Raw genomic sequence first — 25965 nt, 5'->3', positions numbered from 1 at the left:
TTCTCAATCAATGTGAAATCCACTTTGAGCTTCTACCTGGCAATTTCTTCAGTGACCGTACCAAAATTGCCTATATCATCTCCCTTCTCAGTGGCACAGCCCTTGACTGGGCATCACCTTTATGGGAGAAGTCTGATCCCCTGCTATCCTCCTATACTGACTTTGTAGCTACATTCAGGCGCATCTTCGACGAGCCAGGCCGGATAACATCTGCTTCATCTGAGATTCTCCGTTTACGCCAGGGAACACGTACTGTGGGACAGTATCTTATACAGTTTAAAATCCTGGCATCCGAACTGGCATGGAACGACGAGGCCCTGTATGCTGCATTCTGGCATGGCTTATCAGAACGCATCAAGGATGAGTTAGCTACCAGAGACTTGCCCTCTAAGTTGGATGAGCTAATTTCTCTTTGCACGAAGGTTGATCTACGTTTCAGAGAGAGAGCAACCGAGCGAGGAAGATCATCTACTCCTAAATCTTCTGCTCCTCCTCCTCGTCAACCATCTCCATCCAAGGATGAGCCTATGCAAATTAGTCGTTCCCGTCTATCTCCCGCTGAGCGCCGAAGACGTCTCTCTGAGTCTCTCTGTTTCTACTGTGCAGCTCCGTCGCACACTATCAATGCCTGTCCCAAACGTCCGGGAAACTCCAGATCCTAGCTCGCCAAGGAGAGGGCCGGCTAGGAGTAATGATCTCCTCTCCATCTCCTCATGACTGTAACCTCCCAGTGTCGCTCCAAATTGCTCAACGTTACAGGAACGTCATTGCCCTCCTTGATTCCGGAGCAGCTGGGAATTTCATAACCGAAGCTTATGTTAAACGGTGGTCCCTACCCACCGAGAGACTGTCCTCGTCCATCTCTTTGACTGCCGTGGATGGCAGCAAGATTTTTGACGCAGTCATTTCCTTAAGGACTCTTCCAGTTCGTCTGAGAGTGGGAGTTCTTCATTCTGAGTATATTTCTTTTTTAGTGATTCCAAGAGCCACACATCCAGTGGTTTTAGGCCTTCCATGGCTCCGTCTCCACAACCCATCAATTGACTGGACGACTACGCAAATACTGGCATGGGGTCCCTCCTGTGCTGAGACTTGTTTAGCCAAAGTTCTTCCTGTTTGTTCTTCCTTCCCCAGGTCATCTGATGTTCCGCCTCCTCCATATCAAGACTTCACGGACGTGTTCAGTAAAGCCTCTGCTGATATCCTTCCTCCTCATAGAGAATGGGACTGCCCAATCGACCTCATTCCAGGGAAGGTTCCACCGCGAGGCCGAACTTATCCGTTGTCTCTGCCTGAGACACACTCCATGGAAGAGTACATCAAAGAGAACCTGGCGAAGGGTTTCATCCGACCATCTTCTTCTCCAGCCGGCGCAGGCTTCTTCTTCGTTAAGAAGAAAGACGGTGGTCTGCGTCCGTGCATCGACTACAGAGGTCTGAACGACATTACCGTCAAGAACCGATACCCTTTACCCCTGATTACCGAGCTCTTTGATAGAGTTAGTGGTGCAACTATTTTCACAAAGCTGGACTTGAGGGGTGCCTACAATCTCATCCGAATCCGTGAGGGTGACGAGTGGAAGACCGCCTTTAACACCCGTGACGGACATTATGAGTACCTCGTCATGCCCTTCGGATTGAGCAACGCTCCAGCAGTCTTCCAGCACTTCGTGAATGAGATTTTCAGGGACATCTTGTACCGCCATGTCGTGGTTTATCTAGACGACATCCTCATCTTTGCTAATAATCTCGAAGATCATCGTTTCTGGGTAAAAGAGGTTCTTTCCCGTCTCCGTGTCAATCACCTCTATTGTAAATTGGAGAAGTGTGTGTTTGAAGTTAAAACCATTCCGTTTCTAGGTTACATTGTGTCCGGTTCCGGACTAGAGATGGATCCTGAGAAACTCCAAGCAATCCAGAATTGGCCTATACCCTTAAGCCTCAAAGGGGTCCAGAGGTTCTTAGGGTTCGCCAATTATTATAGAAAATTTATACGAGACTTTTCCACCATTGTGGCGCCTATCACTGCATTAACCAAGAAAGGTGCTAATCCGTCCAAGTGGTCCGAGGAAGCTACACAGGCCTTTCACCTTCTGAAGCAACGGTTCATCTCTGCACCAGTTCTGAAACAGCCCGACACCGACTCTCCTTTTATCTTAGAGGTAGATGCCTCCTCCGTTGGAGTAGGAGCAGTGTTATCCCAGAGGGCCAAAGATGGACATCTACATCCTTGCAGTTTCTTCTCCCGGAAGTTCTCCCCAGCTGAGCGCAACTATGCCATTGGCGATCAGGAGTTGCTAGCCATCAAGCTCGCTCTGGAGGAGTGGAGATACCTGTTGGAGGGAGCTTCCCACTCAATCACCATACTTACCGACCACAAAAATCTTTTATATCTCAAAGGCGCACAATGTCTGAATCCTCGTCAGGCCAGATGGGCACTTTTCTTCTCTAGGTTTGACTTTAAACTCCAGTTCTGTCCGGGTTCTCAGAATCGTAAGGCCGATGCCCTTTCCCGCTCATGGGAGCAAGAAAATGAGTCCGAGTCTGCAGACAAGCATCCTATTATTAATCCGTTGGCATTCTCCACGGTAGGGATGGACTCTACGCCTCCACCAGGGAAAAGTTTTGTTAAGCCAGTTCTAAGGAAGAAGCTCATGCATTGGGCCCATGATTCCCGTTTTGCTGGACATACAGGCATTCAGAAAACCCTTGAATTTATTTCTAGGTCCTACTGGTGGCCAACTCTGAAGAAGGACGTTATGGAATTTATTGCCTCCTGCCCAAAGTGTGCCCAACACAAAGTCTCCCGCCAGTCGCCTGCGGGGCAACTGGTTCCATTATCTGTTCCCCGTCGACCTTGGACCCATTTGTCGATGGACTTTGTTTCCGATCTACCTATCTGCAACAAGTTTAATACCATCTGGGTGGTAGTTGACCGGTTCACCAAGATGGCACATTTCATCCCTCTCACCGGTCTTCCGTCAGCTTCCAAGTTGGCTCAAGTGTTTATACAAGAGATCTTCCGACTTCACGGTCTTCCTGAAGAGATCATCTCGGATCGTGGAGTACAATTTGTAGCCAAATTTTGGCGAAGTTTGTGTCAAGCCCTCCAAGTCAAGTTAAAGTTTTCCACGGCTTACCATCCTCAGACCAATGGTCAAACCGAGAGGGTGAATCAGGACTTGGAGGCCTTCCTCCGTATATATGTGTCTTCCTCTCAAGATGACTGGGTTCAACTCCTTCCTTGGGCCGAGTTCAGCCACAACAATCAATACCATTCCTCATCTTCTTCTACACCATTCTTCATTAATTATGGATTCCACCCTAAAGTCCCAGAATTCCAACCGCTTCCCGCAACTTCTGTTCCAGCAGTGGATGTCACCTTGCGTCAGTTTTCAAATAACTGGAGGAACGTCCGCGCAGCCCTGCTTAAAGCCTCATTCAGGTATAAGAAGTTTGCCGATAGGAAGCGTAGAGCGGTTCCTGCTCTCAAGGTGGGTGATCGTGTGTGGCTGTCCACGAAGAATTTGAGGTTGAGAGTTCCCAGCATGAAATTTGCACCTCGCTACATCGGACCCTTCAAGATTGAACAAGTCATTAATCCTGTTGCCTACAGGTTACAGTTACCATCCTTCTTGAAAATACCCAGGACATTTCATGTTTCTTTGTTGAAACCGCTGATCCTGAATCGGTTTCATTCCGCACTTCCTCCAGCTCCCAAAGTTCAGACTCAACGGGGAGTCGAGTACGAGGTGGCCAAGATTTTGGACTCACGTTTCCGTTACGGTCATACCTCATTGACTGGAAGGGCTATGGTCCTGAAGAACGCTCTTGGACCAATGCCTCAGACGTCCATGCTCCTGCCTTGGTCCGAAATTTCCACGCAAAGTTTCCTTTAAAGCCTAAGAAGTGTCCTGGGGCCACTCCTAAAGGGGGGGGTGCTGTCACGATCCGGGTATCTGGACGCCATTACTTACCCTTCAGATGCCTCCTAAGGCTGGCTCAGCGTTCCAGGACCGGATCCCGCTGTTCCTGAGTTTCCACATGCAGAATGTCAGAGTGGTGATTTCATCAGCCGCGGCCTCCGCTGTGCCCGCGTGGTTAAATGTGCGCTTGTCAGTCTGGCGTCTCCTGTGGCCGGCGTCGCCATTACTGTTTCAATTCTCACATGGATTACAAACCAAACTTCCCTCCAAGTGTCTGCATGGGCGCAGCCATCTTGGATTTTGTCATCTGATCATTTCCACCAATCTGCTGTCTGTATTGTTGATTTGCATAATTGCCTAGCCAACCCCTTCCTTGCTGCAGGTATAAGTAAGCTGTGCCTGAGCAAGGAAGGCGTCAGTGCTTTGGTTGTCTAACCTAGTTCCAGTTTGTCTCTCTCCTGTGGTTGTCTTCCAGGTTCCAGCTCCTGTCTCCAGACTTCTGCTATAGAGACCCGCACCAGCATTCCATCTGCGGTGTAGCCTGACTCTCCGATCCATTCTGGACTCACCTGTTTCCAGCATTATCAATCACCTGCTTCCAGCCCAGCTTCCAGCAGTGTACAGCTTCTCTTAAAGGGCCGGTGTCCTTCCTGCAGTTTACCACTCTCCACCGGTATTATTATTTCACCGCTCTCAAACTCCAAACTTCATTATTATTTCATCGCTCTCAAGTTCGTTTATTATTTAACTGGTTCCAGCCAGTATCCACTCCGTACCAACAACAGTCTGGTTCCAGCCAGTATCCACAGCAGCCGTTTTACCTTCAGCAGCCCAGCCTTTCCTGGAACATCAGCTGGTACGATCCTGGGTTCTCTCCATTGCTACAGTCAGGCCTGGTAAGGACTTTCCAACTAGAAGATTATAAGAACTGTCTCACACTACCAGTGCCTGTGGCCCTTGCCACCCTGTAGTACCCAGGAATTGTATTTATCCTCTGTTGACTTTTATGTTTCCTTTTACTGCTGCTGTGTTACGGAGTTTGTCATAATAAACATCATTGACTTTTATCCTGGTTGTCGTGGTCACGCCTTCGGGCAGTTATTCTACATGTTACTTACATGTCTAGGGGTCTGATACAACCTCCCAGGTTCCGTTACATCTCAGCCCCTACAACTGAGGCTGCCTCCCGTCAGCTCAGGCCCTCAGTTGTGACAATTAGCAGAATTGCTACTAAATATATTCTTGCAGTCAGTGGCGTAACTAGAAATTTTTCTCCCCCAAGCCAAAAAATTCTTCGGCGCCCCCCCCCCCCCTCCTTCATGCTACATAATTGGGAGCAAGAAAGGGATAAATATGCGCGCGTCGAAGGCGCGCGCGGCAAAATAAGGGGTGTGGTTTCGTTGGAATGGGCGTGGTTTCGCATAAAGGGGCGTGGCATTGCAGGAAAAGACTACCTTATACCCCAGTTCTGCAACCTGCACGCCCATACGTTGGCCACCACAGGAAAGAAAAATAATCCTGATTCATGCCCCTTACATTATTTGTCATTTTTCCTCATTATAGTAATGCCCAGTATACATTATGCCACATACTGCAATGCCCTTAGACATTATTCCACACACAATAATGCACGACACAATATGCACACACTGTAATGCCCCCGACACATTATGCCACACACCGTAATGCCCGTGACACATTATGCCACACACCGTAATGCCTGTGACACATTATGACAGGAATTGCAATGCCCGTTACACATTATGCTACACACTGCAATGCCCCTGATACATTGTAGCATATACAATGTCTGTGACACATTATGACACACACCGCAATGTCCGTGATACATTATACCACAATGCCCGTGATATAGTATACCATACACCGTAATGCCTGTGACACATACCGCAATGCCCTGCCCGTTACACCCTATGCCACACACCGCAATGCCCGTTATGTATTATGCCACACTGCAATGACCCTGAGACATTATACCACATACCACAATGCCCGTGATATAGTATACCACACACCGTAATGCCTGACACATTATGACACACACCGCAATGTCCGTGATACATTATGCCACACACTGCAATGACCCTGAGACATTATAAAACATATCACAATGCCCGCGATATAGTATACCATACACCGTAATGCCTGTGACACATTATGACACACACCGCAATGTCCGTGATACATTATGCCACACACCGTAATGCCCATTACACTTTAAGTCCTACAGTAAGGCTTCTAATTACTTTTCAATTACCTGCTCGTTGTCAGGGGTTTCATGCACTGGGTGTCATGCTCGTTGCCAGGGGTTTCATGCTCTTGGTTCCATGCACGGTGCCAGGGGTTTTCATGCTCAGGGTGTCATGCTCGTTGCCAGGGGTTTCATGCACCGGGTGTCATGCTCGTTGCCAGGTGTTTCATGCACTGTGTGTCATGCTCGTTGCCAGGTGTTTCATGCACTGTGTGTCATGCTCGTTGTTAGGGCTGTGCTCCCAGTGCCACATATGTCCCCAGTGCCAGATATTCCCCCACGGTGCCAGGTACTCACATGCCCCAGTGCCAAATATAGCCCCCCCCCATGTGCCAGGTACACATATACCCCCCCAGTGCCACATATGCCCCCAGTGCCACATATTCCCCCCCAGTGCCACATATGCCCCCAGTGCCATATATTCCCCCCCAGTGCCATATATTCCCCCCCAGTGCCATATATTCCCCCCCAGTGCCAAATATGCCCCCAGTGCCAGATATGCCCCCCCAGTGCCATATATGCCCCCAGTGCCAGATATCCCCCCCCCAGTGCCATATATGCCCCCGGTGCCAGATATTCCCCCCCTCCAGTGCCATATATGCCCCTAGTGCCAGATATTCCCCCCCAGTGCCATATATGCCCCCAGTGCCAGATAATGCCCCAGTGCCAGATATCCCCCCCCCTGCCAGTTATTCCCCCCCAGTGTCATATATGCCCCCAGTGCCAGATAATGCCCCAGTGCCAGGTATCCCCCCCCTGCCAGTTATTCCCCCCCAGTGTCATATATGCCCCCAGTGCCAGATAATGCCCCAGTGCCAGATATCCCCCCCTGCCAGATATTCCCCCTCAGTGCCATATATGCCCCCAGTGCCAGATAATTCCCCAGTTCCAGATATCCCCCCCCCCCTGCCAGTTATTCCCCCCCAGTGCCAGATAATGCCCCAGTGCCAGATATCCCCCCCCTGCCAGTTATTCCCCCCAGTGCCAGACATCCACCCCCACCCCCCGCCAGATATTCCCCCCCAGTGCCAGATAATGCCCCAGTGCCAGATATCCCCCCCCAGTGCCATATATGCCCCCAGTGCCAGACAATGCCCCAGTGCCAGATATCCCTCCCCTGCCAGTTATTCCCCCCAGTGCCAGATATTCCCCCCAGTGCCAGATATCATCCCCCCCCCCGCCGCCTCCGCCGCAGCTTTTTGGAGGGACACGGAGGGCACAGCCTCTCCTGTGTCCCTCCTGCTGCATCATCTCCGGCGGCCGCGGGTCTAATAGGGGGAAGTGCCGGTTCGTGAGCCAATTAGAGCTCACGGACGGCACTTCTCCCTATCAGACCCGCGGCCGCCGGAGATGATGCAGCAGGAGGGACACAGGAGAGGCTGTGTCCCTCCAACAAGCGGCGGAGGGAAGGAGAAAGCAGACTGACATGCGGACGCTCGTCCGCATGTCAGTCTGCTGGAAATCAGTGGCGCCCCCGCAGCCACTCGCCCCCAAGCCACCGCGAGGACTGCGGGGGCAGTAGTTACGCCACTGCTTGCAGTTTCTGAGTAGCTCCAGACCTACTCCTAGATTGCAATCAGCTCGGTCCGTTTAGTTCCTGGTTTGACGTCACAAACACGCCCTGCGTTTGGCCAGCCACTCCCCTGTTTCTCCAGACACTCCTGCGTTTTTCCCTGGCACGCCTGCGTTTTTTAGAACACTCCTGGAAAACGCTCAGTTACCACCCAGAAACGCCCCATTCCTGTCAATCACTCACCGATCAGCAGTGCGACTGAAAAGCGCCGCACGATCAACAGCAAAACTGCTACGTTTTTAATTAAATAACTAAGCGCATGCGCGCTGTGTACCATGCGCATTTAGCAACAAATTGCAGCATAGCGAAAATCGACACCGAGCGAACAACTCGGAATGACCACCTATATACCTTATGCATTTCCCGGTGTTTTCTGCTATATATCTATAAGTGCCCTATCTCTGGTTATATCTGATTGCTGTTTCTGTAATTATGACTATGGTGGTCATTCCGAGTTGATCGCTCGCTATCAGTTTTTAGCAGCCGTGCAAACGCTATGCCGCCGCCCACTGGGAGTGTATTTTAGCTTAGCAGAAGTGCGAACGAAAGGATCGCAGAGCGGCTACAAAGTTTTTTTGCGCAGTTTCAGAGGAGCTCAAAACCTACTCAGCGCTTGCGATCACTTCAGACTGTTCAGTTCCTGTTTTGACGTCACAAACACACCCTGCGTTCGCCCAGCCACGCCTGCGTTTTTCCTGCCACACCTGCGTTTTTTCGAACAATCCCTGAAAACGGTCAGTTGCCACCCAGAAACGCCCACTTCCTGTCAATCACTCTGCGTTCTGCAGTGCGACTGAAAAGCTTCGCTAGACTGTGTGAAACTACGTTGGTCGTTGTAATAGTACATCGCGCCGCATACGCATGCGCAGAAGTGCCATTTTTTTTGCCTCATCGCTGCGCAGCGACCGAAAGCAGCTAGCGATCAACTCGGAATGGCCCACTATGTCATTCACTGAGATTGATTTGTTAATACGTATACATTGAACATTGCAGCTGCGGCTATACCCATGAGTTCTGGGTTACCGCCGCTGGATTTGGTTAGGTGGAACGCAAGTTGTAATGCTGTGGAACGCATGACGCTTCCGGTGACGCCGGATGCGTTCCACAACACTGCTGAAGCGCATGGGCACTTCCGGGATCGGTTTCTTCGGGTCCCGGACAATTAGTGCGGTTTAGCGCTTTCTATATAACTATTTACAGTGTTTGTGACACAATAGCCTGACATCAGTGTTGGTACTTTGGTACACTGAATTTGTTGTCAGTTATGTTTTGGTAATATACTGCATTTAAATTCCCATGATGCACAGTTTTGAGACAGGGAATTCTGGGTAATGCATTTTGATATATATATGTGTGCTGGTGGTGATGGTGCTTCAGTCTGCTCTCTTCTTCCTCTGGTGATAGGATGCATTGTTGCTGGTCCTGATAATGGTCCTTTGTGGACCGAAACGTCACATCGACAAAATATGCACGTTTGCACTTTTCTATGGTCTGTGAGTAAATAAAAAGACTATTGTTTTTGTTTTTCCTTCAGTCAAATGTCGTTTCTGGACAGTGAGTGCCTATTTACATTTGTTCTATATTTTATATATATATATATATATATATATATACACACACACACACACACACACACACACACACACAATTGTTTAACATATTAAAAATACTTCTTTGAAATTTATTAAATAATACAATAAACAAACAAACAAACAAACGATTGCAGAGCAGTTTTGTAGGGGAAAAAACATCAGTTAAGTGGTTGAAAGATATAGAAATAAATTTTTAACATTTAAGGAACATTAGGTTTGGCGTCTGTTGCCCAGCACCATATATAGTATACATAGCTCTATAATAAGTTAGCGGTCCTGTATGTATACACAGTGTGATCTTACCTCTTATAGACAGTGATCTAGTCTCCGGCTCCTCCATAGCCTCATGACTCCATGTTACATGCACTCTGACCTCTGGGTCAGTAAATACCTTTATAGGAAGGCTGCACTCACTGGTGACATCCGCTGTGCAGTCATCATGTACTGTAAGTGCTTGTTTGGGAGATAATGGAAATGTTTGCTTATTAGTTTCATGGCGCCAATCTATGTTTATATTATGAGGCCAGAATGTCCGCAGGGTCAGGGAGAACCCCACACGAGAAGAATCCGCTGTGATCTTTATAGGATCCGCCATGTGGGGTTTAGCTGGAATAAAACCACAAGATTGGAGCATTACATTGTGCGGTTACTGGTGTTGTGATCACAGAAGAACATGTACAGCACCAATGTTATCATATTCTCACTCACTGCACCTAGAATAATCCCATCGCTGTATCATGCATCAGTCTAAGAGGTCTATTTATCACCATCCACATCTGATGATGCGGATGACAGGTGATAAACGCGACCAAACTCGCACTGCGATAACTGAGTACATTGCAGGGATGTATCAATCAGGTGTGGTATTGAAAGTCGACAGTAACTAGGTCGACAATGTCTAGGTCGACCACTACTGGTCGACAGTAACTAGGTCGACAGGGTCAAAAGGTCGACATGTTCTAGGTCGACATGTCAAAATGTTGACATGAGTTTTTAATGTTATTTTGGTGTCGTTTTCTTCGTAGAATGAACGGGAACCCCAATTAGTGCACCGCGTCCCCTCGCTTCGCTCGCCATGCTTCGGGCAAGGTGCCTTCGCTCCGCTACCGCTTCGCTCGGCACACTTTACCGTTCCAATCGTAGTCCACGTGGATCGTTAAGTATGAAAAGGTTCAAAAAAAAGGAAAAAATTGTGAAAAACTCATGTCGACCTTTTGACCTGTCGACCTAGAACATGTCGACCTTTTAACCCTGTCGACCTAGTTACTGTCGACCAATAGTGGTCGACCTAGACATTGTCGACCTAGTTAGTGTCGACTTTCAATCCGGATCCCGTATCAATTATCGCATGCAGGGACAGAGCTTGCGGTCAAGCTCTGTCCCTGCAATGCCTCTTCACAGAATCATCGGGGTATTTTTTCATTTAAAAAAACCCCTGATGGCCTGCTGCGCAACCGCCACCGCCGGGTTCCCCCCCCCACCGTCGCGACCACCCCTGCGCCGAATAAGAGCACCCCCCCACCCCCATCCCCAGATTCATACTTACCAGTTCCAGGAGCCGGTGTCCGCTGCTCCGGTGAGCGCTGCCGGGCACCGGGTCCTGTAAAGTGTAAAGTGAGCTGCCGTTTTGCAGCGTCACGTTACTGCACTAGGGTCACAGCGCAGCATATGGGGGACCCGGCGCCCGGCAGTGCTCACCGGAGCAGCGGACACCGGCTCCTGGGACTGGTAAGTATGTTTTTTTGTAACTTTTTTTTTCTTTTTTTTTACAGAGTGATCAGTGTGTGTGTCCATCTGATCACTGGAGCCCGGTCCCTGCTAAGCTTTCTCTGCCAGGGGCACAGAAACCTGGGCAAAACGGTGCAGATCGCAGTGCTACCCTGTGATCTGCCATTATAAGTATGGGGAATCCGATGTGGGTTACTAAAAAAATGACAATTAAAGGGTTTGGAGCAGTTTTTCTTCTGCTGTGCATTTGAGTGTATGTGTTGCATTTGTGGACACACTGCACATACGGGATCAGTATGAGATCTCGCCGGACGGGATGTCAGAATCCTGACACCGGGATCCCGACCGGCAGAATCCCGACATATTCTCCCTCTATGGGTGTCCATGAGGGAGACACCCATAGAGGGAGAACAAATTAGTGTGCCGAGCGTAGCGAGGCACCGGGCCCGCAGCGCGTCGAGCGCAGCAAGACCGTAAGGGGCTGCGTTGCGCTCACCCCCTTGTCGGGATTGTGCCGGTCGGGATCTTGGTGTCGGTATTACGACTGCCGGAATCTCGTCCGGCGGGATCTCGTACTGATCCCGTATGCGCAGTGTGTCCACAAATGCAACACATACACACAAACGTACAGCAGAAGAAACTGCGCTGGTGACAACAGGTGTTATTAACACATACAGCGGCTAAATCTCAATTTATTATTCTGAACTGAACTAATCGGCTATTCTTTGCATCAATCATCTTTATAAATTCCCTCCAAATCGCGTTGTGATAATTGAATACATCACACGGTTGCTTCAGTTATTACATGCAAGGAAAGCTCTGTCCCTGTGATTCCTCTCCCTGAACTTCTCGCGGAGAATGAGACAATCGTATACAGCAAAAGTTTTAAATTTTACTGTCTGAATAAGGACAATCTCCTATATAATAGCCCTGTGATTTTCTGTGCCTGGCCCTCTAACGCTGGGCGTGGCTAGGAGTTCTCATTGGGTTAGTGGCAGGTCTATCACACCCAGTCCACAGCTGATTGGCCGAGAAACGCCCTCCCACACAGGTTACATCCAATGGGAGGCTCTGCCCTTTGCCTGCTGTGTTTTCACAGAGCAGGATTAGCAATGGGACTGATGGAGCTGCAGCTCCAGCCTCGCACCCCAAAATAGTCCCCCTGCATCTGCAGCAACACACCCTCCAACACTTTACACAAAAACATTGATGCAAATTCGAAAAGGGGGCGTGGTCACGGGTACAGCGCAGTGGCCACACCCCTTTTCCTATACTTTTAATGGAAGCTTGGAGAGTCAAAAAACGGTACAGACCATAAAGAAAAGGGACTGTACCTGCCAGAAAGGTGCAGCTGGAGGGTGTGTCACTGCATCTGCAGCAAGTCTCTGTGCTGCACATAGGGGGAAAAACATCCTTTTACTGCAGCGTCCTATGGGGGTCATTCCAAGTTGATCGCTAGCTGCATTCGTTCACTGTGCAGCGATCAGGCAAAAACTCTGCACTTCTGCGCATGCATATGCAGCGCAATGCGCACGTGCGGCATACTATTACAACGAACGATGTAGTTTTACACAGGGTCTAGCAATACTTTTCAGTCGCACAGGCAGCCGCAGAGTGATTGACATGAAGTGGGCGTTTCTGGGTGTCAACTGACCGTTTTCAGGGAGTGTTCGGAAAAACGCAGGCGTGGCTGGGCGAACGCAGGGCGTGTTTGTGACGTCAAATCAGGAACTGACGGGTCTGAAGTGATTGCAAGCGCCGAGTAGGTCTGAAGCTACTCTGAAACTGCACATAATATTTTTGGACCCGCTCTCCGATCCCTTCGTTCGCACTTCTGCTAAGCTAAAATACACTCCCAGTGGGCGGCGGCATAGCATTTGCACGGCTGCTAAAAACTGCTAGCGAACGATCAACTCGGAATGACCACCAATGTCCTGCTGCCAGTTCACCTGCCCCCTCCGGCATCAACAATCCCCACTCCCTAGAAGCGCCGCAGGTGGAAAAAAAGCTGCTGCGGCCACTGGCATAGATGTGTATGAAAGCGGCGCAGCGGTAGACTTTCATAGGCCTCCCTGCACCGCATACTCTCTGAGCCCCGGAGCCTCCTCTGCGTATGATGTCACAGAAGTGCCTCCCCGCCACAACCGCGCCCAGATCCCTAGAGGCCCTGACTCTGCAACACAGCACCTGGCCTGCCGGCCTGGAAGCCCCGAGATGGTTAATGTAGCGGATAGAGTGGGTGATATCGCGGAGGGTAATGTCTGGACGCTGAATCAATGTAAAAGGTGACAGTGCAGCGCAGTACAGTGGGTGTGCAGTCAGGGCCGTTGTTAGAGTGTACGGCGCCCCCCTGCAAACTATAAATTTGCACCCTCGCATACTTTACAAACGCACAGCGCACATAATGACCCCTGTAGTAGAGACACTTACACATATAATGCCCCCTGAACCAGTGACGCTTACACATGTCACGCCCCCCCCTGTACCAGTGACGCTTACACACGTAATGCCCCCTCTACCAGTACCGCTTACACACGTAACGCCCCCTGTACCAGTGACACTTACACACGTAACGCCCCCTGTACCAGTGACACTTACACACGTAACGCCCCCTGTACCAGTGACGCTTACACACGTAACGCCCCCTGTACCAGTGACACTTACACACGTAACGCCCCCTGTACCAGTGCCGCTTACACACATAATGCCCCCTGTACCAGTGCCGCTTAGACACGTAATGCCCCCTGTACCAGTGCCGCTTAGACACGTAATGCTCACTGTACCAGTACCGCTTGCACACATAACGCCCCCTGTACCAGTACCGCTTGCACACATATCGCCCCCTGTACCAGTACCGCTTACACACATAACGCCCCCTGTACCAGTGCCGCTTACACACATAACGCCCCCTGTACCAGTGCCGCTTACACACATAACGCCCCCTGTACCAGTGACGCTTACACACATAACGGCCCCTGTACCAGTGATGCTTACACAGGTAACGCCCCCTGTACCAGTGACGCTTACACACATTATGTGCAGACAGTCACACATACACACACACACACACACACACACACACACACACACACACACACACACACACACACACACATATATATACAAATACACACACACTGCACAGCACTCTCACCTTTTATATTGATTCAGCCAGTCACTCAGTTCTGCCAGCCAGTCTCTATTGTTATCACCAGTGTCCCAACAGTGCATTACAGGGAAGTAGACGCACTAAATAAACTACAGCTCCCAGCAGCCCTTAGCGCCGAAGCATTCCGCCCCTTAGGGCTGCTGGGACCTGTAGTTTATTGCGTACATCTTCTTCCCTGTAATGCGGCGCGTTGGGACACCGGCGCAAATAATAGTGACTGCCTGCTGTGCGAGTCTCCAGGAGAGCTACTGCCAAAGGGAGGACAGCAGCTTAGCTGCTGACAGGAGGAGAAGCATTACCCGCCCCTCCCCCACTCACAGTACCTCCGAGCCCCATCCGCTGCACCCCCACACTCCCCCTCCAGCACCCGCGATAGCTCCGAACCCCCTCCCCCACCCGCAGCGACCCCGCACCCGTACCTCCCGCCGCACCACCGCAACCACCCCTCCCCCACCTGGGGCAACCCCGCAACTGCTCCTCCCCCACCTGAAGCGGGTCCGGACCACCACCCGCAGCACCCACACACCCTCCCCCACCCGCGGCCCCACCACAACCGCCCCTCCCGTGGCACCCCAGGATCCCATCCGCCTCTTACCCGCACCCCCTACTCCCCCAACCACAGCACCTACTATGTGATTAACCAGGCCCTGCGTGCGCTGTTCACGCCGTTACAAGGGGCTACGACCCCTTAACCATTGCACGCCCTTTGTCCGTGCAATATTTAACCACTCACACAATTATGATTGGATGTAAAACTCCATATAATAAAAATATTCCACTGTTATGATTCCAGCACTCCTGGTCAGAGGGGATCTTATGGCAAGGACCGGAGCGCTGGAACGGAATGCTGGGGAAGGGAGCAGGAAAGAACAATAGCCCCTGGCGCCCTAACTCTGTTGTCTCACCTGTGCTGTCAGAAATCCCTTGCGAGACTATGGTTTCTTGAGCCCTTGGCAGCCGCGTTTGAAGGGCGGATTATGTCTGCCCAACTCCGATGCCCCCCGGTCTTAGTGAGAGACAAAGGGAAATCCGAGACAGGATGATGACAAGAGGCCCTCTAACTAAACAAACAGGCCAGGGGCTATGAGCTAACTACAAAACCTAAAGTATGTGCGGAGAAACCGCCAGGGAAAAAGAACAACCAAAATCCACTTGTCCAATACTCCTACCCGGCACCGCCGAATACCAGAGTGGACCTGTGGAAGCGGAACCCTCCGCAAATGCTCCAAAACACAAAACATAAAGGGTAAAGCGGCCGAGCCGCTACACATGGCAGAGCCGCGACTCACGAACACCACTGGATGTTAAACGGTGATCAGTCAGGACTCCAGGGACGAGATGATAACTCCCGAGTACAGGACTTCAGAGGACTGGAATGACCGGATACAGCAGGACTGGAAACAGACTCTCAGCAAACAAAGGCAGCATGCAGGAAGCTATTACCGGCGTCTGTGAGAAGCCCTGAGAGTGTATTTAATCAGGAGTCCTCCAATCAGCTGCTGACAGAGCTGATTAGAATAAATGCCGTGCAGCTGCCTTGCTGCACGGCCAGGGAACAGGTGCACTTATTAATTCAAAGGACCCAGCAACGGGGAACGCGGGGCCGCGCAGACAAGCGGACCCCGGCGCCTAACATCCACGCCACAAGGGTGTGCAAGGGTTAAGGGGGTGTAGCCCCTTACGACATTGTGAAGAGCGCCCGTAGGGCGTGATGAATCACCTAGTTTATTTATATTTACCGTATGGCAATTTTGCTGTAAATGTGATGTTACCACTGTGATTTGTATATATTTTACGTGTCCTACAATGCAATAGAATGTTTTTTTGTAAATAACACCTATTGTCACAATTGTGGTTTCTCCTGCTGCATATTTGTGTGTATGTGTTGCATTTTTTACACACTGTATGTACACATGTACACATGCACACTGATATATGTATTTTGTATGATTCTGTTTGTGGGGTTGCAAATCTTGAAACAAGCAGCAGGTACAGTTTTTAATTGACCTATTTGGTACCAAGGGTCATATTCAGGTTCATTAGCTAATGCGATGCGATCACATTATGCCGAAAATGGGGTCAGTGCACACATGCACGCCCCTTATTCGCAGCAGCAAATTTGTTAGCTAATGGGCAAAACCATGTGCACTGCCGGGGGGGTGATCAGGTCTGAATTAGGCCTAAAGTTCTTAGCATGTTTAGACAAAAATCCATGCCCATCCACCACGTCATAGCGATCCCCATCAGATGGGTCCCTAACATCCCTAATACTAACACTATGGAGTAAATTTACTAAGGTGGGAGTTTTTTTAGAACCGGTGATGTTGCCCATAGCAACCAACTGTCTGGACTCTCCTCACTCCGTCCTGCCTATGCTGCTGCGCCATGACAGAGAATCTGACATGCGCAGTAGGCATTCCACTTCAGGACACCGAAAGGGCCATCAGGGTGCCATTTTCAGCAGCAGAGCACGGTGCCTCACAAGGCCTGATCAATCAATAGGCTGACTGCCTGTCGGACCTGGTGTGTGTCCCGAGACAATCTGAGGGCGGCTGTGTCACAGTCCTGACTCCAGTCCTTCAGGTAGCACTATATTATTATGGGGACCCAGGGTGGGGGCTGTCTTCTCTGGTGCATATTATTGGGGGAGGGGAAGGGGAGCTGGACAGTATTATTACTGGGGAAGTGGGGGCCGTCTGGTTCATTATATTATGGGGGGTTAGAGAGAGGAGGATCTGGGATCATATACTGGGGACTGTCTGGAACAATATTATCATGGGGGAAGACATCTGGAGGCATAGGGAGGTCTGACTGGAGCATATTACTATAGGGCTTCTGAAGCATATAACAGGAGTGGAGGGTTGTCTGTGGGAGTGGGGGGTCTGGAAGCGTAGTAATACTGGGGGGCTGGTGTCTGTGGTGCATATTATGATGGTGGGGGTCTGAAGTATAATTTACCTAAAGGGGATGGTGTTGATCATATTATTATCGGCAGTAGGCTTCTGTATTAGCCTAGGGCGGCTGGAACCCTTAATCAGGCCCTGATCTCAACAAATGATTAGAGCACTTACCCAGAACCCTCAGCTCCCCTGTCCTTGTCTCTATGGGTGTCTCCAGAGAGGGATGGTGCACCTGGCAGATGTATGCTGCCCCCTGGTGGACAGTGAGTGTGGGGACGATGGTCAGCGTGGCTGTACAGCTATACGTGTTCTTTGTGTCTTTATGTGACTGGATGTTTTGTTTATACACAGCATCAGTCTCCTCACATATCTCCTGGTCCTTCTTCCGCAGCCATTTCACAGTGACAGCGTCCGGGAAATACTCTGAGATATTACACTGCAGGGTGACTGGGGTGTTGTGATATAATGCGGGCGTCTGTATCTTTTCCACAACAGGAGTCCATGGGTATTCTGTAACACAGGATGTTACATACATTTATAACATTTCACTATATATCTATAATTGTGCCCCATATACATTTTAAACATGTTTACTCAGTCTAAACCAGGGGTGTGTAAACATCCCATATTATACATCTTAACCGCAACCATCGGTGGCACCATTGAAACTTACTCCAGCCCCACGCTAGGTGCAGGGTCTCCGTCAGAGTATGGCCTCCAATGTCAGCGACCTGTGTATGTAACCAGTACAGTGACACACCCGTGCCAGTCCTATTACACACTCACGGACTATCTAAGGTTGTCTGAAAAGCACCCACCCCAGAACACCCAATACCATGCGTCTCACTCGGTACTGTGTACACACCATGCAACGCCTATGGGATATGTGTATTTAGGGATTTTGGTGCATGCGCAGTAGCAACAAGTCAGCACTGTGTGTGTGTGTGTGTGTGTGTGTGTGTGTGTGACTCGCAACCAGGCCCTGACTGACAGTGTCACTAGAGAGAACATGGGGGAAGACGGCAATACCCTCTCTCTACCTGTGTGGTCAGTAACCAGACATATGGAGGATAATTATACCTTACAGGAGTTTTTCCTTTTCAGCAATAACCTCGGGCGAACCCCACTAAGTGTTAATGGTCCCATTCCCTGCTGACAGGACATTAGCTCCTGAGGGAACTATTTGCAAGCCCCACCACGGCAAACATACATTCCCGCAGCACGCCGCCACCCCTAACAGAGACAGAAGGGTGGTGAGTGAAAGGCCGGCTAGCTGGTGGCCGGCCACTATGAAGGCATCAGGGTACGGAGATGCCCGGCTTCTAACAGGGCGGACTGAGTCTCCAGACTTATTACACAGTACGTGTACACGGTATCCAGACTGGCAATACAGGCTTAAAAGGGGCTTACTCCATTTCATGCATTAGATACAACAGCCAGTATAAAGAAAAGCGGGAAGATCGCGCGCCATTGAAGGGGCGGGGCTTCACTATGAACGGATCCAGCAGCTCACAGGCGCCATTTTACATCACTGCATCAATACATACGCTGACTGCAGGGACGTGCAGCTCCTCCGGATATTCTACAGTTTACCTCAGCGGGACCAGGGGTCATAGTAGGGAGGAGCTATATACTAAGGCCCTCATTCCGAGTTGTTCGCTCGCTAGCAGTTTTTAGCAGCCACGCAAACGCTATGCCGCCTCCCACTGGGAGTGTATTTTAGCTTAGCAGAAGTGCAAACGAAAGGATCGCAGAGCGGCTACAAAATAATTTTGTGCCGTTTCAGAGTAGCTTCAGACCTACTCAGCGCTTGCGATCACTTCAGACTATTCAGTTCCTGTTTTGACGTCGCAAACACGCCCTGCGTTCACCCAGCCACGCCTGCGTGTTTTTTGTCACGCCTGCGTTTTTCCAATCACTCCCTGAAAACGGTCAGTTGACACCCAGAAACGCCCTCTTCCTGTCAATCACTCTGCGGCCAGCAGTGTGACTGAAAAGCTACGCTAGACCTTGTGTGAAACTACATCGTTCGTTGTAATAGTACATTGTGCCGCATACGCATGCGCAGAAGTGCCGGGTTTTTTTGCCTGATCTCTGCGCAGCGAATGAAAGCAGCTAGCGAACAACTCGGAATGTCCCCCTAAGTCCCTAATCTAGGTACTTAGTCTGCGACCCGGCTAAGCTTGACTTTAGCGATAAGGGCACCGTGTGCTGGTTCTCTTTCTGTGTCTCTCGGGAAAGGATCTGTATAGGTTAATTGTACATTTAACCTTTTCCTGTTTGTGTGCGAATACTGTTGCAGTAGTTTAGGCAAAGAGTGTATAACATGTAAGGCACAGTGTTCCCTTCTCCAGGGGGTTCACTAGTGTGTACTCACTGTAGTATCCCTTCTCAGACAAATGGAGCTGCGGATCAAGCGTGGCTGGACTCTATTCGTGGGATGATTACCACCATCTCTACTAAGTTATCTCGGAATGTGAAAGAGACGCAATATTTAAGAAAGTCTATGACTGAGTTTATGCAAAAGGATTTAGTACTCAGACCAGCGTCTCAGTCCTCTACCATTGGTCCGCAAAAACTTACTTTGGCCCATATCCTACATTCTGACTCTGATAATGACGGGACAGAAATGGAGGAAGGAAGGTGAGCTGAACATAGAGGTAGGGGAGGGTACTCTGTCGAAGGGTGTAGAGGCTTTCATAGACTCTATCAGAGAAGTCCTAAATATCCCTGATAAGGTGACAGAGGTGTGTGAGGAATCTTACTTTAATGTAAAGAAAAAATCCTCAGCCACTTTTCCTGTGCCAGAGGAACTAAATATCCTGTTTGAAGAACCGTGGGTTAATCCTGATAATAAGATTTTAAACCTACCGGTAAATCTTTTTCTCCTAGTCCGTAGAGGATGCTGGGGACTCCGTAAGGACCATGGGGTATAGACGGGCTCCGCAGGAGACGTGGGCACTATAAAGAACTTTTAGTATGGGTGTGCACTGGCTCCGCCCTCTATGCCCCTCCTCTAGACCTCAGTTAGAGAACTGTGCCCTGAGGAGATGGACAATATGAGGAAAGGATTTTGTTAATCTAAGGGCAAGATTCATACCAGCCCACACCAATCATACCACATAACCTGGAATAACGCAACCGGTTAACAGTATGAACCAAACAGCATCAGCCAGAGACTGATCACAACTGTAACATAACCCTTATGTAAGCAACAACTATATCAGAGGTTCCCAAACTTTTTGAATCACGGCACCCTAGTGTATTAGCTTTTTTTCACGGCACCCCTAGGCCAAAAGTTTCTCTTTGAGGAATTTAGAAAGAAATATTGACTGAAGCAAATTTTGTTGATGTGTCATCCATAGGTTCAGTTATGTGGTGAGGGACAAGATTTGCTTCTGTATGTCCACATATATTTATTACTGACAGCCACCAGCACTTGTTTTTACCTATTACATTGACAATTAATAGTTGGAATTGGTCCTAGACCACCAACCCAGGGCACCCCTGCAAGGGTCCCGAGGCACCCCAGGGTGCCACGGCACACAGTTTGGGAACCACTGAACTATATACAAGCCTTGCAGAAAATGTCCGCACTGGGACGGGCGCCCAGCATCCTCTACGGGCTAGAATAAAAAGATGGGTGGTCTTCAGTATGCCGCATGTCGGGATCCCGGCGCACAGTATACCGGCTCCGGGATCCCGACACCCGGCATACCGACAGCTATTCTCCCTCGTGGGGGTCCACGACCCCCCTGGAGGGAGAATAGATAGCGTGGTGCGCGTATAGCGCCACCGTGCCCGCAACGTGGCGAGTGCAACAAACCCGCAAGGGGCTCATTTGCGCTCGCCACACTGTCGGTATGCCGGCGGTCGGGCTCCCGACTTAGCTCTATCCACATGGAAAATCAAATAGGGGCTCTTGTGGGACAAGGCCGCCAATTCGGACACCCGTCTTGCCGATGCCAAGGCCAATAACATGACCACCTTCCACGTGAGAAATTTTAATTTAACCGTTTGAAGAGGCTCAAACCAGTGAGATTTCAGGAAACTTAGCACCACATTAAGGTCCCACGGTGCCACTGGGGGCACAAAGGGGGGTTGGATGTGCAGCACTCCCTTCACAAAAGTCTGGACTTCTGGGAGAGAAGCCAATTCCCCCTGAAAGAATATAGATAGGGCCGAAATCTGTACCTTAATGGAGCCTAACTTCAGGCCCATATCGACTCTTGTCTGTAGAAAGTGGAGAAACCGGGCCAGATGGAAATCTTCCGTAGGAGCATTCTTGGCTTCACACCAAGATATATACTTCCTCCAGAAACGGTGATAATGCTTTGCCGTCACCTCCTTCCTAGCCTTTATCAGAGTAGAGATAACTTCCTCCGGAATACCCTTCCCAGCTAGGATTCGGTGTTCAACCGCCATGCCTTCAAACGTAACCATGGTAAGTCTTGGAACACGCAGGGCCCCTGCTGTTAGAGGTCCTCCCTGAGAGGAAGAGGCCACGGATCTTCTGTGAGCATTTCCTGAAGATCTGAGTACCAGGCCCTTCGAGGGCATTCTGGGACAATGAGTATTGTCTGCATTCTTCTTTGAATTATGATTCTCAATACTTTTGAGATGAGAGGAAGAGGAGGAAATACATAGACCGACTCAAACACCCATGGTGTCACCAGGGCATCTACTGCTACTGCCTGAGGGTCTCGAGACCTGGCACAATACCTCCGAAGCTTTTTGTTGAGGCGTGACGCCATCATATCTATTTGAGGAATTCCCCAAAGATTTGTTATCTCTGCAAAAACTTCTTGATGAAGTCCCCACTCTCCCGGATGGAGATCGTGTCTGCTGAGGAAGTCTGCTTCCCAGTTGTCCACTCCCGGAATGAAGACAGCTGACAGAGCGCTTACGTGATTTTCTGCCCAGCGAAGAATCCTGGCGGCTTCCGCCATCGCCACTCTGCTCCTTGTCCCGCCTTGGTGGTTTACATGAGCCATGGCTGTGACGTTGTCTGATTGAATCAGAATCGGTAGGTCGCAAAGAAGATTCTCCGCTAGTCGTAGGCCGTTGTATATGGCCCTCAATTCCAGTATGTTGATGTGTAGACAAGCCTCCTGGCTTGACCATAGTCCCTGAAAATGTCTTCCTTGTGTGACTGCTCCCCATCCTTGGAGGCTCGCGTCCATGGTCACCAGAACCCAGTCTTGAATGCCGAATCTGCGACCCTCTAGAAAGGGAGCACTCTGCAGCCACCACAGGAGAGACACCCTGGCCCTGGGTGACTGGGTTATTTTCTGATGTATTTGCAGATGGGACCCGGACCACTTGTCCAGGAGGTCCCACTGAAAAGTCCTCACATGAAACCTGCTGAAAGGGATGGCCTCGTAGGATGCCACCATTTTCCCCAGAACTCGAGTGCATTGATGAATAGACACTCTTTTTGGTTTTAGCAGGTCTCTGACCATGTTCTGGAGATCCTGGGCTTTATGTTCAGTGACACCATCAAATTCCGCCCTTCCAGGCTGGATATTACAGCTCTGAGCGATTCCATCTTGAATTTGAACTTTTTCAAGTACAGGTTTAGGGATTTTAAATTTAAAATGGGTCTGACCGAACCATCCGGCTTTGGGACCACAAACAGGGTTGAATAATACCCTTTCCCCTGTTGGACCAGGGGAACCTTGACCACTACTTGCTGTTGACACAGCTTTTAAATCGCAGCTAACACTACTTCCCTCTCCGGGGGTGAAGCTAGCAAGGCCGACTTGAAAAATCGGCGAGGGGGCACCTCTTCGAAATCCAGCTTGTATCCTTGGGAAACAATTTCCATTACCCAAGGATCCATGCCTGAAAGAGTCCAGATCTGGCTGAAAAGTCGAAGGCTCTCCCCCACTGATGCGGACTCCCTTAGGCGAGTCCCAGCGTCATGGGGTGGATTTTGTAGAAGCCGGGGAGGACTTCTGCTCCTGGGAACTGGCCGAAGCAGGTGTTCTCTTTCCTCTACCCTTACCTCTGGCAAGGAAGGAGGAGGGACAAAAGGTAAAAAGGTAGATTTACCCGGGGTAGCTGTGGCAACCAGGTCCGCGAGTCCCTCCCCAAACAACACTTCACCCTTGAAAGGTAAAACCACCATATGCTTCTTCGAGTCTGCATCTCCATTGGCGAGTCCATATAGCTTGTCTCGCTGAAATAGCCATGGCATTGGCTCTGGCACCTAGCAGCCCAACGTCTCTTTGTGCGTCCCTCATATATAATAAGACTGCATCTTTAATGTGAGCTAAGGTTAATAAAATGGTATCCCTGTCAAGGGTATCAAGGTCAGTGGACAAGGTATCTGTCCATGCTGCAACTGCGCTACATACCCACGCCGATGCTATTGCCGGTCTGAGCAAAGCACCCGTATGCGCATAAATAGACTTTAAAGTAGTCTCCTGTCTGCGATCAGCAGGATCCTTGAGGGCTGCCGTGTCCGGAGATGGCAGCACCACCTTCTTGGACAGGTGCGTTAAAGCCTTGTCCACCCTGGGAGAGGATTCCCAACGTACCCTGTCCTGTGCAGGGAAAGGATACGCCATAAGAACCCTTTTGGGAATCTGCAGTTTTTTATCTGGAGTTTCCCAAGCTTTTTCAAATAACTCGTTAAGCTCATGAGATGGGGGAAAGGTTACCTCAGGTTTCTTTTCCTTTTACATGCGCACCCTCGTATCAGGGACAGAGGGTTCATCAGTGATATGCAAAACATCTTTTATTGCAATAATCATACACTGAATACTTTTTGCCACCCTTGGGTGTACTTTTGCATCATCGTAGTCGACACTGGAGTCAGAATCCGTGTCGGTACCAGTGTCCACTATTTGGGATAGGGGACGTTTTTGAGACCCAGAAGGGTCCTGTGACCTAGTCCAATCCGTGGATTGACTCCCTGCTTTCTCCCTGGACTCTGCTTTGTCCAGTGTTTTATGTAATGAGGCCACACTCGCATTTAACATATGCCACATGTCCATCCAATCATGAGTCGGCGTTGCCGACGGAGACATATCACACACATCTGCTCCACCTCCTCCTTGGACAAGCCTTCCGCTTCAGACATGCCGACACACACGTATCGACACCCCCCCCACACACAGGGATATATCTACAAGGGGATAATTCCCCACCAAGATCCTTTGGGGAGATAGAGAGAGAGTATGCCAGCACACACCCAGCGCCAAACTGACACTGGAATAACCCAGATAGCGCTTTTTATATATATAATCAATGTTATACAATCACTGCGCCTTAAACATGCCCCCCCCCCCCCCCCTCTTTTCAGCCCTCTGTCACCGAGTTCAGCAGGGGAGAGTCCGGGGAGCCAGCTTCTCTGCAGCATTCTGTGGAGAAAATGCTGAGGGATCAAGCTCCGCCCCCTCCAGCGGCGGGCTTCGGTCCTGCTTCAATATACCAAAAATGGCGGGGGATCTATTCATTTACTGCCTCCGCAGCCTATTGTACCCATTTTTGCCAGACCAGAGGTTTATTGCTGCCCAGGGCGCCTCCCCTGCACCCTGCACCCATCAGTGCCCGTTCTGTGTAGCATGTGGGAGCAATGGCGCGCAGCGGTCTCAGTGAAGATCTGAAGTCTTCTGCCGCCTTGAAGTCTTCTTTTCTTCTTATACTGATCTGGCTTCGATCTTCCGGCTCTGCGAGGAGGACGGCGGTGCGGCTCTGGACGAACAGCGAGGTGAGACCTGCGTTCCGACTCCCTCTGGAGCTAATGGTGTCCAGTAGCCTAAGAAGCAGAGCCTATCATTTAAGTAGGTCTGCTTCTCTCTCCTCAGTCCCACGATGCAGGGAGCCTGTTGCCAGCAGTGCTCCCTGAAAATAAAAACCTAACAAAATTATTTTTCAGAGAAACTCTGGAGAGCTCCTCTGTAATGCACTCTATCTCCTCTGGGCACAAAATCTAACTGAGGTCAGGAGGAGAGGCATAGAGGGAGGAGCACACCCATGCTAAAAGTTCTTTATAGTGCCCATGTCTCCTGCGGAGCCCGTCTATACCCCATGGTCCTTACAGAGTCCCCAGCATCCTCTAGGACGTAAGAGAAAAGAAATGTCAAATTCCCAGGCGGTTATTGTCATCTTTTCCTTCTGAGGATAGCAAAAAGTGTGAAAATCCACCGATAGTGTATACGTCAGTCTCCAGGCTCTCACGTAAAATAGTATTATCTGTTCTTGGTGCAGCCTCCCTAAAGGATACAGCTGATCGTAAGATTGAGACTACCCTCAAATCTTTCTATACAGCAGCAGGGGTGGCCCAGAGACCCACTATAGCATTTGGGTGGATTACACGAGCCATTGCAAAATGGTCTGGTACTTTAATTGAGGGTTTAGACACCTTGCCTCAAAATAAAATTATTATACTCCAGCAACACATACAAGACTCTGCAAACTTTATGATTGAAGCTATTAAGGAGATAGGAGTGCTTAATGCATGCACCACAGCTATGGCAGTGTCGGCACGCAGGGGATTATGGATACATCAGTGGACTGCTGACGCAGACTCTAAAAAAGGTGTAGAAGGCCTGCCTTTCACAGGTGAGGCCTAGTTTGGCGAATAACTTAATAAGTGGATTTCCCAGGCTACTGCAGGTAAATCCACCTATTTACCTTCTGCAGCTCCACCAGCTGGGAAGGCTTACTCAGGACCCAATTTGCAGTTCTTTCGGACTTCAAAGTTTCGGGGCAGGGCCAGAGGTTCCTCTACCGCTGTCAGAGGTGATAGAGGAAAACCACGCAAACCAGCGACTGTTGGTTCTCAGGAACAGAGCTC

General features: G+C 49.9%; 1 protein-coding gene across 2 annotated transcripts in view; it reads right to left on the bottom strand.

Annotated features, from left to right (window-relative positions):
• LOC134945848 (uncharacterized) overlaps nt 1–25965 on the bottom strand; it is a 69769-nt gene that overhangs the window by 28982 nt on the left and 14822 nt on the right. Inside the window, exons 7-8 of one of the 2 annotated variants that reach the window (XM_063935378.1) lie at nt 17331–17669; nt 9666–9968 (exon numbers count right to left, since the gene is read on the bottom strand). In XM_063935378.1, the coding sequence (XP_063791448.1) occupies nt 9666–9968; nt 17331–17669 (642 nt within the window). The remainder of the gene's footprint in view (nt 1–9665; nt 9969–17330; nt 17670–25965) is intronic. The other variant, XM_063935379.1, reaches the window with a different exon arrangement.

This window comes from Pseudophryne corroboree, chromosome 7 (assembly GCF_028390025.1).
Source record: "Pseudophryne corroboree isolate aPseCor3 chromosome 7, aPseCor3.hap2, whole genome shotgun sequence".
NCBI lineage: Eukaryota > Metazoa > Chordata > Amphibia > Anura > Myobatrachidae > Pseudophryne > Pseudophryne corroboree.
Note: the sequence above shows the minus strand (reverse complement) of the source record. Positions and strands in the feature narration are given on the sequence as shown.